The following is a 17,730-nucleotide window of genomic DNA, read 5'->3' as shown; positions in this document are numbered from 1 at the left end:
ACAGTTTTTGGCTCAGTGATTTTAGTGGAGAGTTTGGGAAAATCTTACTGGAAGGTAGGTCGTGGTTTTTTCACCTTTTGAGCCAGGTATTTTCCATGTAAAATATCTGTATTCTTTATTTTCTGTATTTATTATTCCGCAACAGTAGTAGTTGGAACACATAGAAGAACTAGGTCCTTTTATAATCAAGTTAAGCGAAAATTGGGTACCACACAAATCACCTCCTCTTGTGTGGTATTGAAGTATAAAACATCAAAGAGCGAGTCAATTCATATCGCGATCCAACTAGTATGTAATTGAGACGTAGTCAATGCAATAAATAGGGTCGATTAGAGAAGCTGCTATTTGGGGAATATGAATTTTAAAATTGGAAGAACAGAGTTAGACTTACGTCCTTGTACATGTGGCAATTCAAATATCTATGTCGTATTTGATCAACAATTATTTCTTACCTCAAGAGTGCAGATAAATTCACGCGTACTACGTAGCAAGATAGTTGTAAGAAAATACAGTTTTGCAGAAGAATCAACAAAGATCTGAAGTCAGATAAAAGACATGCCATATATATATTACGTATCATCATATACATATACAAGTTCATTCAAGTGTTTCGGCAGACCCCGTGACCCAAACTAGGTAACAGAAAATACAGCATAAACACATACAGTCACTCAACCCTTGTCAGATGGCAATAAGTACAAAAACTAAGTGTTTGAAGCACATAGCTTCAATCATCGTCCTCGTCTTCATCATCTTCCTCTTCCTCTTCTTCTTCACCCTACAGATTACCCTTGTCAGATGGCAATAAGTACAAAAACTAAGTGTTTGAAGCACATAGCTTCAATCATCGTCCTCGTCTTCATCATCTTCCTCTTCCTCTTCTTCTTCACCCTACAGATTGTCGAGCACTAGTAAGTCCGATATGAAACATTGTTGATAAATGAGTCTACTTGAAATACAAAACTATGCACCATTAAAGGAGCACAGCAACTCTGATAATGAATCCCAAATCCCAAAAGAGAACAGGCATAAATGGTTTATACACTAATTAACAACTAGCTTCATAATAGGGGATAGGTGCTATATTGCTTGCCTTCTCAGATTTCATAGAGCAGATTCAAATCACACATCTGACATCAAATCTATTACGAATTTAGCAATAATTTTGTCGAAACCCCTCGGCATCCATGATAATTGTCATGACTTGGCTTCTCAGGCACAAGGTTCTAGTATTAAATGTCTCTCAAACTATACAGATTCATGTTGGATCAATCAATCCTAAAACGTCAATATTCGAACTTTTACATCGAAGATCTGCTCCCTCATCCATTTTTGCAATAAAAAATGTGCCTCACGCATCAGCAAAGACAAAAAAGGCATTACCCACCCCAAAGAGAAGGGCCTAAAAATACAACTAGAAGGATCAATAAACCCAATATTTAACACCCTTAAGGATGCAGAGTTATGACCCAGCAACTCTCTTGTTTTAACACCCTTAAAGAAGGGGTAACTGTGAGCCAACTACAGCCTTGTCGACATATACTCAAAAACTATTTGATGCACTCATAACTACAGAGTCAATAAAACGCTACAGAACCGTAAATGGTAGTCCGGTGCACAAAGCATCCCGCTTCACGTAGGGCGACACCTTAAGGGGCTGTGATGTAGACAACCTACCCTGACGCAAGCATCAGTGGCTGATTGCACGGCTCGAACACATGACTTATAGGTCACACTAAGACTACTTTATAGGACTGAAAAATAATAATACCTGCCCACTGCCCTCTGCATCTTCATCATGTACCTCAGATTTTGACCTCTCAGATTCTTCTTCTTCGCCATCATCGTCTGAGCTTTCCGGCTAATTCAATTGATGAAGTTAGAACAAGGAAGCTCCCTTTTCTAGCTTTATAGTGATGACTGATATTGTGCATAGATAATAGGAATCTTGAAAAGGAAACAAGTTACAATAAGTTAACCTGCTTGTTGTTGTAAGCATTCATGAGCTTTTCATACTCTGATTTCCTTTTTGCTGCTTTGGCTTCATATGGTGCTTTTTCCTTTCAATACGTAAAACCAGCCTTATAAGCGACCTCATTACGTTAATATGAGTAGATATTGTCCCATAAAAAAAGAGAATCCATCTTTATTGTGAAAATAAATGCTAATATTTCTGCCGCCAAGTAATTTCAATGAGAAGCTGAAAGAATTTTTCGACCTTTAACTGGTATAACAGCATAACAGTATGACATTATGAGTGTGCCAAGTTGGCTGCTTGAATCACTAATGTTCGGAAATGAATTGATTTACTTACAGCTGCGCTCATAGATTTCCACTTCTCTCCTCCAGCTTTTCCGACCTTCATTTATGACATTAAACCAAGAAGAAATCAGTTGCTCAGAACCAGCTATTAAAAGGAGGCAATACTTATGAAATAACCATAAAAAGCTTACAGCTGATACAGCCTTCACGTTAGGATTTTCCTTTTTAAACGTCTTCCTGAATTCTTCACTGCAGTAGCATACATGATCATTTGTTGGTTATATCACGCAACAATAGATATGCCACTGAATCTAGAATTTATTATAAAAGACGAAGCCTACAGAAATACGAAGAAGGCACTGGGAGGCCTCTTAGGCTTATTAGGATCTTTCTTGGCCTTTTTGTCCTTCTTGGCCTTCCGTTTATCGTCCTTCAATGTGGCCTTTCTCTTCCCTATCTTTCTGAAAATAAGAGAGACAGACATTCACTAATTAATCACTGTGCCAACACGAAATATCAAAACCAAAATCACAAAAACTTCATTCCCGAAAAGTCGTAGCATCAGCTACAATTGCAGAAAGGTCTATGCAACATCAAGTTACCAACACTGGAAATACTTGCACATAAAGCCAGATTCACAAAATTTAGAACGCTACTCACCGGTCCTCAACAGGCTTCAGTGCCGACCTTGTTTCTTTTCTCAACGCCCCTTTTCCTTTTCCACCCTTCATTGTAACTTAGAACTGCCTAATCAAAAGAAGCAGCCTAAGTTAAAACCCCATCGCTGTGATATTATATCAATGAACAGTATTATACATAACAACATGAAAAATGCACATTGAACACTCAAAGCGTTCCAAAATACCATAAGAATTTAAGGGAGACACTGGCCGCAAAAAGATTTATTCTTTAACTTAAAGTATATATTTTTTTTTCCCCTAATAATTACCTAAAGTCTGACCTTTTCTTTCCCATGGAAATGCTATATCCTGTCCCGGAACCTTAACAAAGAAGTATTCTAATAATTTGAAATAACTTAAATCTCTATGTTATATCTCCCTGCATGATCACAATATCAATTTAAATGAACAAAAGCAAGTAAAACCAAAACTACTGCAACAAATATACCAATAAGAAGACAAGACTCAGAAAGAGATAAAGTCAACATTTTTCACCAGAAAAAGTAACACTAGCTTTGTTCCTCTTTATGTGGCAAGGTTCGGAGTAAGAGAGTCAAAGTTGTTAATTTTGTATGTGATCTCAGTCATAGATCCTTCAAATTTTGGAATTAAATTTAGATATTTGAAAATTACATAAAATTAATACTCCAAAAGTCATATTAATAGTAATAAATTAGCATGGTCCCATCTTCAAACAGTAATATTGTCACGTAAATTGGAACAGAAGGAGTATACCTCTAAAAATGGAAAAACAATTAAAAAAAATTATCAGCTAGATTTCATATACACCCAAGTCAAAAAAAAAAAAATCCACCACTTGTACAACAAATAAACCTTCCTAAGAAGACCAAATTGGCAATTCATTTCTTTCCCTCAATAAGAAAACAGAAACAAAATCAACCACAACAAACAAAATGAAAATTCTCAAAAAAAAAAAATATAGTAAGTGATTATTTCTGAGAAACCAGTTTTAATCATGGAAACTAAGTATTTAGTTATGGGTAATTGAATAAGTATACAATTCTTCTCAATACAAAATTGAATTAAGAAAAATACAAGCTACTAACTTTAGAACCGTGAAATCTACAGCAACAAGTATTAACATGAAGAAAAAAGAATAGGGAAGAGAGGAGAATACCAGGAAGATAAGAAGTGATGGGCAGAAGGGAAAGTGAAGAAAACAGAGCAAAAGCCCAAAGAGAAGAATCAAGCTGCTACTTTTGTACACGACCGAATAACAAAAGTGAACTCCATTTCACTAACCGGGCATTATTTTACATTTTTCTTTTTAAATTCTTTTAAATGAAATTATTACCACACTAAATATGACGTGCAAAGTGTGTATATTTCACGCTCTTCGAAAGAGTGAAACCAAAAAATTTGATTACTATTGTAGCCTTTTTCTTTTTCTTTTACTTCTTTTCTTCTTCCCATATAACAAAGCCACAATTTCTTTAAAAAATGTAGTTTTGACTTAGATGGGTAATTTTTTCTCAATCATTATGGGTTAATTTTATCTTTGTGTTAGAAAAAAAAAATCAAATTTGATTATATATACATATGTCATCTTTTTATTGCATATGACACTTAATTAATTATAATATAAACTTAACTAACTTCTTTTTCCTTTCTTTTCGAAAATATACCGTCCTTTTCTTAAAAATTCGGCAACAACGATAACATGCAGGTGAATGTATTTTACCTCTCAAGAATAATCTAGTTATGAAATTTCAAGGAGATTATTCCACTTAGTTCGAGGGGTAAATGGATTTCCGTAAAACAAAAGTGTGTAATCGGACTTCGGCCATAGGTTTTATTATCATCTTTTAAAAAGCAGCTGTAAGTAATTTCTGTAACAAAACATCAATTAGTACTATTAACAATGGAAAGCAATTTTCTGAACAATTAAAATGTATCATATTCTATCCCATATTAACATGTTCTTAATACACATGTTTTGTACGCTACATTCTATCTCATATTAACAAATATACGGATTTTCTATATAACTTAATGCAAGTTATAATAAATATAACCAGTTAAAAGTGACATGAACGATATAAAAATTTATGTTTTTTTTACCACCAACAAATTAATTTATTACTCAAAATGTTTTTTTCTTGATATCTGTAATCAAATACTTTATTTATTTATGCTAATTTTGTGATTACCTTTCCTAATCCTTCAACTTGATTCACGGTATTGGACTTATTATGTGGTAAATACTTCTTAAGCAATAGATAATAATGCATGAATTGTTATGTAAAATTATTAAAAAGAAAGGTCCAGAATTATTACAATCTTTGTAGCACTATTACATGTATTTTCATTCTATCATTTTATAGGAATATTCTTATTTTACTTTTTAATTTTTATGAAACATTAAATAAAAATTTTGTATGAATTATGCAGATATTAGTAGTTCGAAAGTTTATATCAGAAGTAAATGTTGCATTAGGAATGCAAACAATGCAGAATTAACATTGAAAACCAAATATAATAAAAAATTGAATTTTGAATTTTAGAAATGAAAAAATATCTGGTAAAACCGCTCTTTTTTCTTTTGTGTCCTAAGTTACACGAATGTGAATTAATCGGATTTAAAGCAAATAACCAACCCCAAATAAAAATTAAAATTAAAATAAAGAAAAGATGCATGGGAAAGTAGGTAGGGAGCGTGGCAGTTGGACTAGCAAACTAGGTAGTAATAGCATGCAAGCAAGGACAATCGAAATATTTTGTGGCAGGTTTCAAAGTTGAACACGTGGAGATATTTCAACTACATATAGGTGTCAGATCATATTTCTATGTTTAATAAATAAGTATTCTATAACCTTTCGGTAGATGCTTCTTCGTTTTAATTTTTCCTTTCATGTAATCACATCTATGTTTTCAAAAAAGAAGTGTTATTATGGCGGTTATTTCTGTATATTTACTGAAACGCCAGAATTACGGTCGCCAATAACATATTACGGAGGATTTCGGAAAACCGCCATATTCTTTTTTTGATAAACTGGCGGTTTCTAATTTGCATATTATGGCTGTTTTGAACCGCCACAATTGTGCCAAATAGTTATGCTCAGAATGGCGGTTGTAATCATTATTTTATTTACTTATTTGTCTACTTATATTTAACTCTGTTTATCACACCAGTACATCTGAACTTGTCCAATACTTTAGAGCTTAGAATAACTTTGATACAAACACAAAACATGAAATAAGTAAAATATTCTTTATTAAAAAGAATATAGGTACTTCAACATTTACATCGTAATTCCAAAGAACTGTTCAACAAAAACAAAAAAAGAAATGAATTGTAATTCCAAAGAACTGTTCAACAAAAACAAAAAAAGAATCATAGTCAATCCTTGCAACATTTATGAATGAGAGCACTCTGTGTGATATGTATTGAGCCTGTCTTCTCATGATCGGCCAAAGATACCACAAACGCCGTGTATTTTTATCCTGACAAAGCTCCTATCTGGGGATCTTTTAACTAATGTTTCATACTCTCAATCTTCATCTCCCAGAATATCTTTTCCCGGAGATCTTTCCTCACCAGCTTAATTTCTTGTTCCCTGCATAAAAAAGTTGCATCACATGAAGAGAGTAAATATCGGCCGGTATTTACATGCAAACACTCTTTCAGTCTTAACTCTAACTCCAAACAGTGGCAGCATATAACTCGTAGGACACAGAAAAGATGTTGATCAGACTCAAAGTAAATGTGGATGTCAGTTCTTTTGGGAATAAACCCGTAAAAATAGTATTCACGGTATTAGTGATAAACGCAGAACACTAGGTTATGGTTAAATCAGCAAGAATAGAAATGCAGCAATAATGACACCAAGATTTTACGTGGAAACCCTTCTGAATAAGGGAAAAACCCACGGCCAAGAAGAGCAATTGATATCACTATAGCGAGGAATTTTACACTGTGTAGTAACGAGTAAAAAATACTCCCAAGACCACTACACCCTCAAAAGAAATAAATACTCTTTTACTTTTTACCACCTCATTACAATATCTCTCACACTCTATTTTTTCTTCACAAACTATTTTCTTATAGTTTATGGAATACCTTGCTCTCTCTTTTCTCTCTTTGTTAGTGTGTAGAAATGAGAGTTAAAGCTCTCCTTTTATAGCTAAAACCTCACTCTCTAAAGCCTACAATATTTGATAATTTACACACCCTTTTCACAATTTCAACAAGGTTGGCTACCAAACCAAACCAAGTCAATAAAATTGGCTACCAAATTATACAAATTCAACAAGGTTGGCTACCAAACCAAACCAAGTCAACAAGATTGGCTACCAAATCATTTGAATGAGATGGACACCATATCAATCTCCCCCTCCAGTCTCATTCATCTAGAGGAGATAGCACTATCTTCTAGTTTGAGTGCATGCCTACAAGTTCTTTGCATAGCTCGAACTTGTCTCTTGGTACCACCTTGGTCAACATATCTGCAGGATTTTCACTCGTGTGAATCTTTTTGACTTGAAGTGATTCGTTCTCCACTTGCTCACGAATCCAATGATATCTGACGTCAATGTGTTTTGTTCTCGCATGGTACATGGAGTTTTTGCTCAGGTCTATTGCACTCTGACTGTCGCAATAGACAACATACTCCATCTGTCGCAATCCAAGTTCTTGAAGAAATCTCTTGAGCCATATCATCTCTTTGCCAGCTTCAGTAACCGCAATATACTCCGCTTCAGTTGTAGATAGTGCGACACACTTCTGCAACTTCGACTGCCATGATATAGCTCCCCCTGAAAAAGTAAACAAATATCCAGTAGTGGATTTTCTGTTATCAAGGTCACCTGCCATATCAAAATCTGTATAGCCCTTCAAAATTGGATTTGATCCTCCAAAACATAAGCATTCACGTGAGCTTCCTCTTAGATACCTGAGTATCCACTTTACAGCTTCCCAATGCTCTTTTCCTGGATTTTCGAGAAATCTGCTAACAACACCGACTGCATGAGCAATATCTGGTCGAGTGCATACCATTGCATACATCAAACTTCCAACGGCAGAGGAATAAGGAATCTTGGCCATTCTCTCTTTTTCCTCCATTGTTGTTGGACACATCTTCTTGCTCAACTTCAGATGACCAGGAAGAGTTGTGCGAACCAACTTAGCACTTTTCATATTGAAGCGCTCCAGTACACGTTTTATGTACTTCTCCTGTGACAAGTAAAGCTTCCTTTCGTTTCTCGAATGAGTAATTCTCATGCCCAAAATCTGCTTAGCATGACCCCAAGTCTTTCATTGCAAAAGACTTATTCAACTGTTTCTTCAACTCGTCAATCTTAGAAGAATTCCTGCCCACAATCAACATATCATCCACATATAGCAAGAGGATGATAAAATTGTCATCAGAAAATCTTTGTACAAACACACAGTGATCTGAAGAAGTCTTCTTGTAGCCTTGCTCCCCCATAACAGACTCAAACTTCTTGTACCACTATCTGGGAGCTTGCTTCAATCCATATAGACTCTTCTTAAGTTTGCATACAAGATTTTCTTTACCTTTTGCCTTGAAGCCTTCAGGTTGTTCCATATAAATCTCCTCTTCTAAGTCACCGTGAAGAAAAGCAGTCTTCATATCCATCTGCTCAATCTCCAAATCAAGGCTGGCAGTCAAACCAAGAACTGTCCGAATGGAGGACATTTTTACGACAGGAGAAAATATTTCGTCAAAGTCAATACCTTTCCTTTGACCAAATCCCTTGACAATCAATCTAGATTTGTATCTGGGCTTCAAACTATGTTCTTCGGCTTTAACTTTGAACACCCACTTGTTCTTCAAAGCTCTCATGCCCTTAGGCAATTTCTCCAACTCATAAGTATGGTTCTCATGCAGAGATTTCATCTCATCTTGCATGGCTTCAATCCATTGATCCTTGTGCTCATCTTCTATGGCCTCCGCATAACATTCTAGTTCTCCCCCATCAGTGAGTAATACATATTCATTGGGTGAATAACGGGAGGAAGGAGTACGAGGTCTAGAAGACCTCCTGAGTGGAATATCTAACTCGTCCACAGCTTCGTGAGTAGGAGCATCTACCTCATCAACATTAGCATTGTTATCCCCATCACCATCAATATGTTGATCTGGAATATGGTTCTGGGCATCACCATCATCATTGAGCCCACCAGTGTCATCCCCATTTGTATGAGGAACTTGATCAAGATTAACTAAACCTTTAGAACTTGAAGATTTTAACTTCTCCGCTTTGTTAATATCTTTAATAGTTTGATCCTCCACGAAGATAACATCACGGCTTCTCACAACCTTCTTCTCAATTGGATCGTATAGCCTGTAACCAAACTCATCAAGGCCATAACCAATGAAGATGCACTGCCTTGTCTTGGCAGTTAACTTTGACCTCTCATCTTTAGGCACATGTACAAAAGCTTTGCAACCAAACACTTTCAAGTGGTCATAGGAGACATCCTTGCCATACCAAACTTTGTTTGGAACATCACTTTGCAAAGCAACCGCAGGGGATAGATTAATAACATGTGAGGCGGTCAACAAAGCCTCACCCCAAAAGGAATTCGGCAACTTTGCTTCAGAAAGCAAACATCTGACTCTTTCCATCAATGTCTTGTTCATCCTTTCTGCTAAACCATTAAGCTGAGGAGTCTTAGGAGGAGTCTTCTGGTGTCTGATACCCTGTTGTTTGCAGTATTCGTCAAACGGTCCACAATATTCACCACCGTTATCAGTATGAATACACTTCAGCTTCTTTCCAGTTTCTCTTTCAACTGAAGCCTGAAACTGCTTAAAGACACCCAACACTTGGTCTTTAGTTTTCAAGATGTAGACCCAAAGTTTCCTTGAACAATCATCAATAAAGGTAGCAAAATAAAGTGCACCACCCAAAGTTCTTGTCTTTATTGGACCACATAAATCTGAATGCACCAACTCAAGCAACTCTGTCTTTCTTGAAGGAGGATGAGACTGGAAAGAAACTCTTTTTTGTTTTCCAGCCAAGCAGTGCTCACATTTTTCTAATTTTGCACTTTCAAAATTTGACAACAATTTCTTCTTGGCCAGAACATTTAGTCCTTTCTCGCTAATGTGGCTAAGCCTCTTATGCCATAACGTTGAAGAGTTATGGCTCTCAACGGCATTCACCATATCAACACAGGTAGAAGCCGTAGTCCAGTATAGACCACGACGCTTTTTCCCACGAGCGACAATCATGGAGCCCTTAGTGAGCTTCCACTTTCCAGCACCATTGGTACTGACATATCCCTCATCATCCAAAATACCAACAGAGATCAAGTGCAAACGAACATCAGGTGCATGCTTTACATTGTTTAAAACTAGTTTAGTTCCAATACTAGTTTCCAAACAAATCGTTCCAACACCAGCCACCCTAGATACAATCTCATTACCCATACTCAGAGTTCCAAAGTCACCCTGAGTATATGATGAGAAAAATTCCTTCCTTGATGTCACATGAGATGCGGCACCACTGTCCACAACCCAGCTTTACTCATCACAAGCAATATTTATCAGATCCGCATCAAGGACTGTAACAAGATCTTTTGTAGTGACAGTGGCCACACGATTGCCATCTTCTTTCTGTTCTTCCTTGTCTCTATTCTCCTTTTTCAAAATCCGGCAGAACTTCTTTGTGTGCCCTTTCTTCCCGCAATGATAACACTCAATATCTTTAAGTCTGCTTCTGGATTTGCTTCTATTATGTTCTCTATTTTGAGAACCCCGATTCTTACTTCTCCCCCTAGAGTCAGTCACCAAGACATCTGATGAGGAGGAACCCTGAGATTTTCTTCTCATCTCTTCATTTAGAAGGCTGCTCTTGGCAAGATCCATAGAGATCACACCATCCGGAGCAGAATTTGATAATGAAGTTCTAAGAATTTCCCAAGAATCTGGTAGGGAACCAAGTAGAAACAAGCCTTGAATCTCTTCGTCAAATTTAATGCCCATAGCAGATAACTGGTTCATGATCCCCTGAAAATTATTCAGATGATCTGTCATCGCGGAACCATCGTGGTATTTTAAACCCAACATCTGCTTTATCAGAAAAATCTTGTTGTTTCCAGTTTTCCGAGCATACAAACTTTCAAGGTGCTCCCATAGGGTCCGAGCATGTGTCTCCCCAGAAATATGGTTCAAAACATTATCGTCAACCCACTGTCTAATAAAGCCGAAAACCTGCCTGTGTAACAGATTCCACTCTTCATCTGATTTATTATCAGGCTTTACAGTGGCGAAGACAGGTTGATGAAAATTCTTGACATAGAGTAAATCTTCCATTTTGCCCTTCCAAATGGCATAATTTGTGTCATTCAAGGTAACTATTCTACTAGTGTTGGCTTCCATCGTTTATCACAAATACAAATACTATTTATTAGGAGACCAAAGTAATTCTTTTCTGATGTGGAAGTTCAGACTGTGCTGCAACCACAGAGCATACTCAGATAGAACCTTGGCTCTGATACCACTTGTTGGGAATAAACCCCTTAAAAATAGTATTCACGGTATTAGTGATAAACGCAGAACACTAAGTTATGGTTAAATCAGCAAGAATAGAAATGCAGCAATAATGACACCAAGATTTTACGTGGAAACCCTTCTGAATAAGGGAAAAAACCACGGCCAAGAAGAGCAACTGATATCACTATAGCGAGGAATTTTACACTGTGTAGTAACGAGTAAAAAATACTCCTAAGACCACTACACCCTCAAAAGAAATAAACACTCTTTTGCTTTTTTCCACCTCAGTACAATATCTCTCACACTCTATTTTTCTTCACAAACTATTTTCTTATAGTTTATGGAATACATTGCTCTCTCTTTTCTCTCTTTGTTAGTGTGTAGAAATGAGAGTTAAAGCTCTCCTTTTATAGCTAAAACATCACTCTCTAAAGCCTACAATATTTGACAATTTACACACCTTTTTCACAATTTCAACAAGGTTGGCTACCAAACCAAACCAAGTCAATAAAATTGGCTACCAAATTATACAAATTCAACAAGGTTGGATACCAAACCAAACCAAGTCAACAAAATTGGCTACCAAATCATTTGAATGAGATGGACACCATATCAAGTTCAACAACTAACCCAAACAAAGCTTAAGAAGAAACCAACAACTGACCCAATTGTGTAATTTGGCGAATTAAAGAAATTGAAAAACCTTTCGCATATCTAAGTCCTGAATATGTTAACAACTTCACCCAGTGGGAGTTAATTCCATAGAGGAAAGGTTAGAACTTTGTACCTTGAAGTTGGTACTCGAAGGATAGGGGTGAAGTATACACTACTAGAAATCCGGGGGAAAACGACCGCAAAAAGCGACCAGAGTTGATCGCTATTGGGCTAAAAAGCGACCAAAAAGCGACCACAGGGGCCTGGTAGCTATATTGATGGTTCCTTTTATTTAGGGACCAAAGTTGGTCTCTAAACTAAATGGACCAATTTTTCCGGATATTGACTATAGAGACCAACTTTGGTCGCTTTATTAATTTAATAATATAAATTTGGCGACCAAAGTTGGTCTCTAAATATAAAATACGTTATTTATTTATTTATTATTAATCATTAAAAAGCGACCAACTTTGGTCTCTAATCCAAATATTATATTTTAAAATCTGGAAACTAGAGACCAATGTTGGTCGCTTTTTTATTCAATTATTTATTTATTTTATTAAACTAGCGACCAACTTTGGTCCCTAAATACATGAATTTAATTTATTTTTTAAATATTAGCGGCCAAATTTGGTCGCTATTTCACAAGAAATTTTATTTTTTTAATGAAATAGTGACCAAGTTTGGTCGCTTTTTGTAGAAATCTGGGTATATAGCGACCAACGTTGGTTGCTATTCTCCAGAAAATTATTTTTTTTAACATGAAAAGCGACCAAATAGAGACCAACTTTGGTCGCTTTTCTGTGTATTATTTTGGCAGAAACTGCCTGTTTGGGCAGCTACACCACCTGCCAGTCATACCAAAACCCTAACAAGCAACAACAACAACAATTCAAACAACAATTCCAATAACAATACCAAACAACAACCCAACAACAACAACAACAACAACAACAACAACAACACAAAAACAACATTAAAAGCTACATTAAAACCAAGAAAGTGTAAATTTCAATAGAACTACCAAACTAAGTTAACTCTTATTACAACCCAATGGAAAACAAATTGTATTTGTCTAGTTCAAATTGTCTAAAATTCATTCATTGTTTGGTACATCATTATCATCACCGTCTGATGAAGTTTCATCATCATCACGGTATTGAGAAGGGTCTACTTGTCGATGACGGGAAGAATGATCACCGGGAGGACGGGAGGAACGACCACTTGGAGGACGGGACGAACGAGCACGGGGACGGGGAGCCTCTGGCGATGATGGCCGAGACCGGGGAATCGAAAAAGATCCAGCTAGGAGATTTTTGATCTGCTCTTGCATGCTCTGGCACTGAGCGACCACGCCAATATACTGAGCATCTCTAAGCTTTTCTCTTTCCTTGGACGCTTCTAGCTCGGATGTGAGCTTTGTCACAGTCTCCCGCATAGCGGAGAGGCTCTCCCCATCAAGTTGCTCGGCTTGCGAAGAAGTCCCTATTCCTTGCATTCCACACTTATAGCGATGGAATGTCTTAGTAGGAAGGCCGTATACCTTCCCCCATTTTGGACCGCCTGCAGCCCGCATCCATAGTCTTTCAACATCCTCGGCCGAAAGTTGGAATGGCGTGCCCGACTCATTAGGTGGCTGGCTGCGTATGAATTCCTCAGCTTCAACTCTGAAGCGATCCTATAAGAAAAAGCAAATTGAATTAGTATTTCAAAATTTACATAAAAGTAAATGAAAATACTTAATGAAAAGTGAAAACTTACATGTACAGTCGAGGCACGTCCCTCGACCCACCTTTCTTGATCTGTCTCTTTCTTCTTCTTCACAATATGAGTCTCCCTGAATAGCTCATCTTGGTTCATCGGACGGCCCAACTTCTTTTCCTGAAAACTCATAAATTTTAATTAATAAATAGAATAGATATACTTTGAAAATTAAAATAAATTAAGCAATTACGTACCATTCTTCTTTTTATTGTCCCCTGGCTGACCGCACCTCCAGTGTGCAATGATCCTCCCTTCTCAGATGCGCAAGCTTTCTTTCCCTTTTCGCTCTTCTATAAGAACTCTGCAGTAAGCCATTGCCTTTGCAAATCATCCCAAAACTCCTGAAGCAACCAGCCAGGCTTCTGGTTCAGCTGTCTAGCTATGGAGAAAGAATGTGACAACCGCTTGCGAGCTTTGAGATTAAAATTTGCAGCCACGTCCGCGATATACTGGTGTTCCCATACACACTTGCTCTGTATTTCAAAAGTTAAATATTATATAGAAATATCATAAATATAAATAATTATACTGCTTAAAAGAACATTTATACCTTAAATTAATTGAAAATTGCCTCCTTCAGTGAGAATGGGAATTCACGCCAAGACACATAAGGGACATCATAAAGCTTTCTGGTTGCTTTGGTGATTATCCTCGTAGTAATATTACTCGGGAGGAACCTGCAATTTAATAAATAAAACAAATTAATATCTTAGTAAAAACTGTACAAAAAAATAAACATAAAAATAACAAATAACTCTTACCCATCACCCTCAGGGACTATGATGATCCTGCCATACTGATCATAATGCACCTCCTCGTCAGTAGCAGTAGCAGCATCATCGTCCGAAACATGTGTATCAGAGGCATGTGTGGAATGAGTAGGGGGTCAAAGCTACTATCCCGCAAGCGAAGGCCTCCAATAGGTGGAGTCGCTGATGACGATAGATGTGATCCCTGTGACTGCGACATAGCTGCACGGATCGCAAGTGGCTGTGATACTGACTGTTGTGACCCGAGTGGCTGTGACCCGACTGGCTGTGACACTAATGACTGTTATCCATATGGCTGTGACATGGATCGATGCGATCCATATGATGCTGCTGGGCGGGATCCACGTGGTAGTGAGGCAGGTGGACTGTATGTCGGACGCACAGTTCGATGGCCCTGTGAAGAAACACCCGGGGTCTGCACGAAGGTGTAGGGCTGGTGATGTTGTGGCAACTCAGTATAGCCATGGGGTAGAGGCTGTGGCATAGTGATAGGCAAATCAGAAGATGGTGGAAAAGATTGATGAGTAGTATCTTCTACCCTCCTCTTTTGCTTCCTAGCCTTTTCTCGACCCCGAGAACCACTACCTTCATTGTTACCTCGACCCTTGCCTATCATCTGCATAATATAATACATATTTAGATTGAAACATATAAGGAAACTATCTATAAACGAGAGTTATCGAAGAAACCAACTTTTTAAAGCTCATCAACTTATTCTTCCTCGTCAGAGAATTCTTCTTCCTCACTAGTTTGAGCTTCATCAGTTGATTCTTCTTCCTCGTTTTTTATAATTCTTACTTCATTTATATCAACTTCTTCCAATATGTGTTCAGGATGTTCCAAATCATTTTCTAAAAGTTCGTCCACTATTTGGTGAACACTGGAGATATCGTTTTGATATGCAACATCCAACACATTCTCGACTTTGACCCTACCTACAGGCTTAGTTTTGATTACAACCCACCAATCAGACTTATTCCGCCGAAATGGATAAAGAGCATAATACACTTGCCTAACATTATGTGCAATTATGAAAGGATCATAGCGATCATACTCCCTCGTATGATTAACCTCAATTATGTTATATTGATTGTGTACTCTCGTACCTCTTGTTGGATTTGGGTCAAACCACTTGCATCTAAAGAGAATAATTTTCTTAAATGGCCTACCTGAATATTCTAGTTCTATTATTTCTTTGAGCACACCATAATAATCAATATCTCCAACTTGGTTGCCATCACCACCTTGAACCCACACCCCACTGTTGTTGCTTTTTTTATTTTTAGAGCAACCCTCTATATGAAACTTATAACCATTCACAACGTACTTGGAATATGTTGTGACCTCAACCCCACGTCCCCAAGATATATCTTTCAAAAATTGATTTACACCATTATTTGGATCATTTACCTACATATTGTTAACAAAATTCATAAGTTAGCATAACTTCCAAACATTGTTTACCTACATAGTGTTAGAATATTTTAAGGATATACTTACAAATTGTTTGAACCACCTATGAAAATGCCGTATATACAACATCTTGGCCAAATTGACCCACGAAGTGACTGTGACACATCAAATATTTTTAGTAGTTGCATTGAGATGTAATCACAGTAAATTTTATATTTTGATAACTATTAAATCAATACTTACTTGAGAAATGGTACTACTTCGGGACAATTTAGCAACACGTGAAGTGTAGCTGACTTGAACTCCATATCACTCAAATTTCTCTTTCTACCATCCTTAGAACATCGGCCTTGTTGATTGAATATGGACATAGGCGGATATAATGGATCATTCGTAAGGTCCTGTGTACCTGTTGGGCCTATTCCTAGCACATGGCACGTTGCTCTCAAAATAATAAGAACAAAAATGAGCAGTTTCCTTTGCAAGATAAGCTTCGCATATAGATCTTTCAATTATATTCCTCTGCTTAACAAATTGTTTGCATTTGCCAATTGTCCTACATAATTTTAGGTTAGCCAAGAACATTCAAATAAAACAGAAAATTATAAATGGACTATAATATTACCTCTCAAAGGGATACATCCATCTGCATTGAACAGGCCCTCCAAGTCGTGCCTCGTGTACAAGGTGGATTGGAAGGTGTTCCATCACATCAAAAAATCCACATGGAAATATCTTTTCCATCTTACCCGAAGTTACACGAATGTTCTGATCCATCCGGCGTAGGTTGTCTTCCCTTAATGTGGAAGAACACAAGTCTTTGAAAAACAAACTAATCTCAGTGATGGGTTTCCAGATTCTTTCAGGCAAACCAAAAAACACAATAGGCACTAAGGTCTGCACGAAAACATGACAGTCATGACTTTTCAAATGGCTCAACTTCCCAACCTCCATATCAACTTTTTTCTCAAAATTTGACGCATAACCCTCAGGCATCTTCAATTTCGTTACCCAATCACAAATCTGCCGTCTTTCTTCCAAAGTGAATGTGTAACTTGCTTTGGGCTTGAATAACTTACCATTGTTTGCTGTCTGCAAGTGTAATTCAGGCCACCTGCAATATTCTTGTAAGTCCATTCTAGCCTTCGGGTTATCCTTTGTCTTACCTTTAACATCCATCACTGTGTTGAACAAATTGTCAAAATAATTCTTCTCAATATGCATGACATCAAGGTTGTGACGGAGAAGATTATCCTTCCAATAAGGCAACTCCCAAAATATACTCTGTTTGGTCCAATTATGAGTAACACCGTATCCGGGGAATCTATGCGGTGGAACTTCAGTAACTTTACTAAAGTTCTGGACCCTCTCCCAAATTTCATCACCTAAAAGTATCGGAGGTGGATAATCATATTCCAATTTATTCTTTTTGAAAGCATTTTTCATCCTTCTAAACTCATGACCCGCAGGCAAGAATTGACGATGACAATCAAACCATGATTGCTTTCGGCCATGTTTCAAAGTGAATGCTTTACTATTTTCCATGCAGTAAGGACAAGCTAGCTTCCCAGCAGTCATCCACCCACACAACATTCCATATGCAGGAAAATCATTAATTGTCCACATTAAATTAACACGCAAATTGAAATTCTGCTTGGTTGATAAGTCATATGTTTCAACACCATCGTACCATAATTGTTT

At 37.1% G+C, this 17,730-nt stretch overlaps 1 protein-coding gene across 2 annotated transcripts; it reads right to left on the bottom strand.

Moving 5' to 3' along the window:
* Positions 1 to 542: 542 nt before the first annotated feature.
* Positions 543 to 4,220, bottom strand: LOC107781843 (high mobility group B protein 1-like). 2 transcript variants are annotated; one of them, XM_016602638.2, is made up of 8 exons: positions 4,081 to 4,220; positions 2,923 to 3,009; positions 2,604 to 2,723; positions 2,454 to 2,511; positions 2,315 to 2,359; positions 1,980 to 2,060; positions 1,772 to 1,861; positions 543 to 891 (listed from the first exon to the last, which is right to left on the bottom strand). In XM_016602638.2, exons 2-8 carry the CDS (start codon positions 2,991 to 2,993, stop codon positions 841 to 843), a joined length of 516 nt encoding a protein of 171 aa, XP_016458124.1. In that variant the 5' UTR covers positions 2,994 to 3,009; positions 4,081 to 4,220; the 3' UTR covers positions 543 to 840. The 2 variants fall into 2 exon arrangements, with proteins under 2 accessions (XP_016458124.1, XP_016458125.1); XM_016602639.2 differs by having other exon boundaries at positions 2,923 to 3,005.
* Positions 4,221 to 17,730: the final 13,510 nt, after the last annotated feature.

This window comes from Nicotiana tabacum, chromosome 10, assembly GCF_000715075.1.
Source record: "Nicotiana tabacum cultivar K326 chromosome 10, ASM71507v2, whole genome shotgun sequence".
Classification (NCBI taxonomy): Eukaryota; Viridiplantae; Streptophyta; class Magnoliopsida; order Solanales; family Solanaceae; genus Nicotiana; species Nicotiana tabacum.
This window is presented reverse-complemented; position numbering and strand designations above follow the sequence as displayed.

Excerpts from the sequence above, each read along its gene's own strand:
- LOC107781843 (XM_016602638.2), bottom strand. The coding sequence starts at position 2,993 with ATGAAGGGTGGAAAAGGAAAAGGGGCGTTGAGAAAAGAAACAAGGTCG. Across the intron at positions 2,360-2,453 it reads ACGTGAAGGCTGTATCAGCT|GTCGGAAAAGCTGGAGGAGA; the intron begins GTAAGCTTTTTA and ends TCATAAATGAAG. Across the intron at positions 2,061-2,314 it reads GGAAATCTATGAGCGCAGCT|GAAAAAGCACCATATGAAGC; the intron begins GTAAGTAAATCA and ends ACGTATTGAAAG.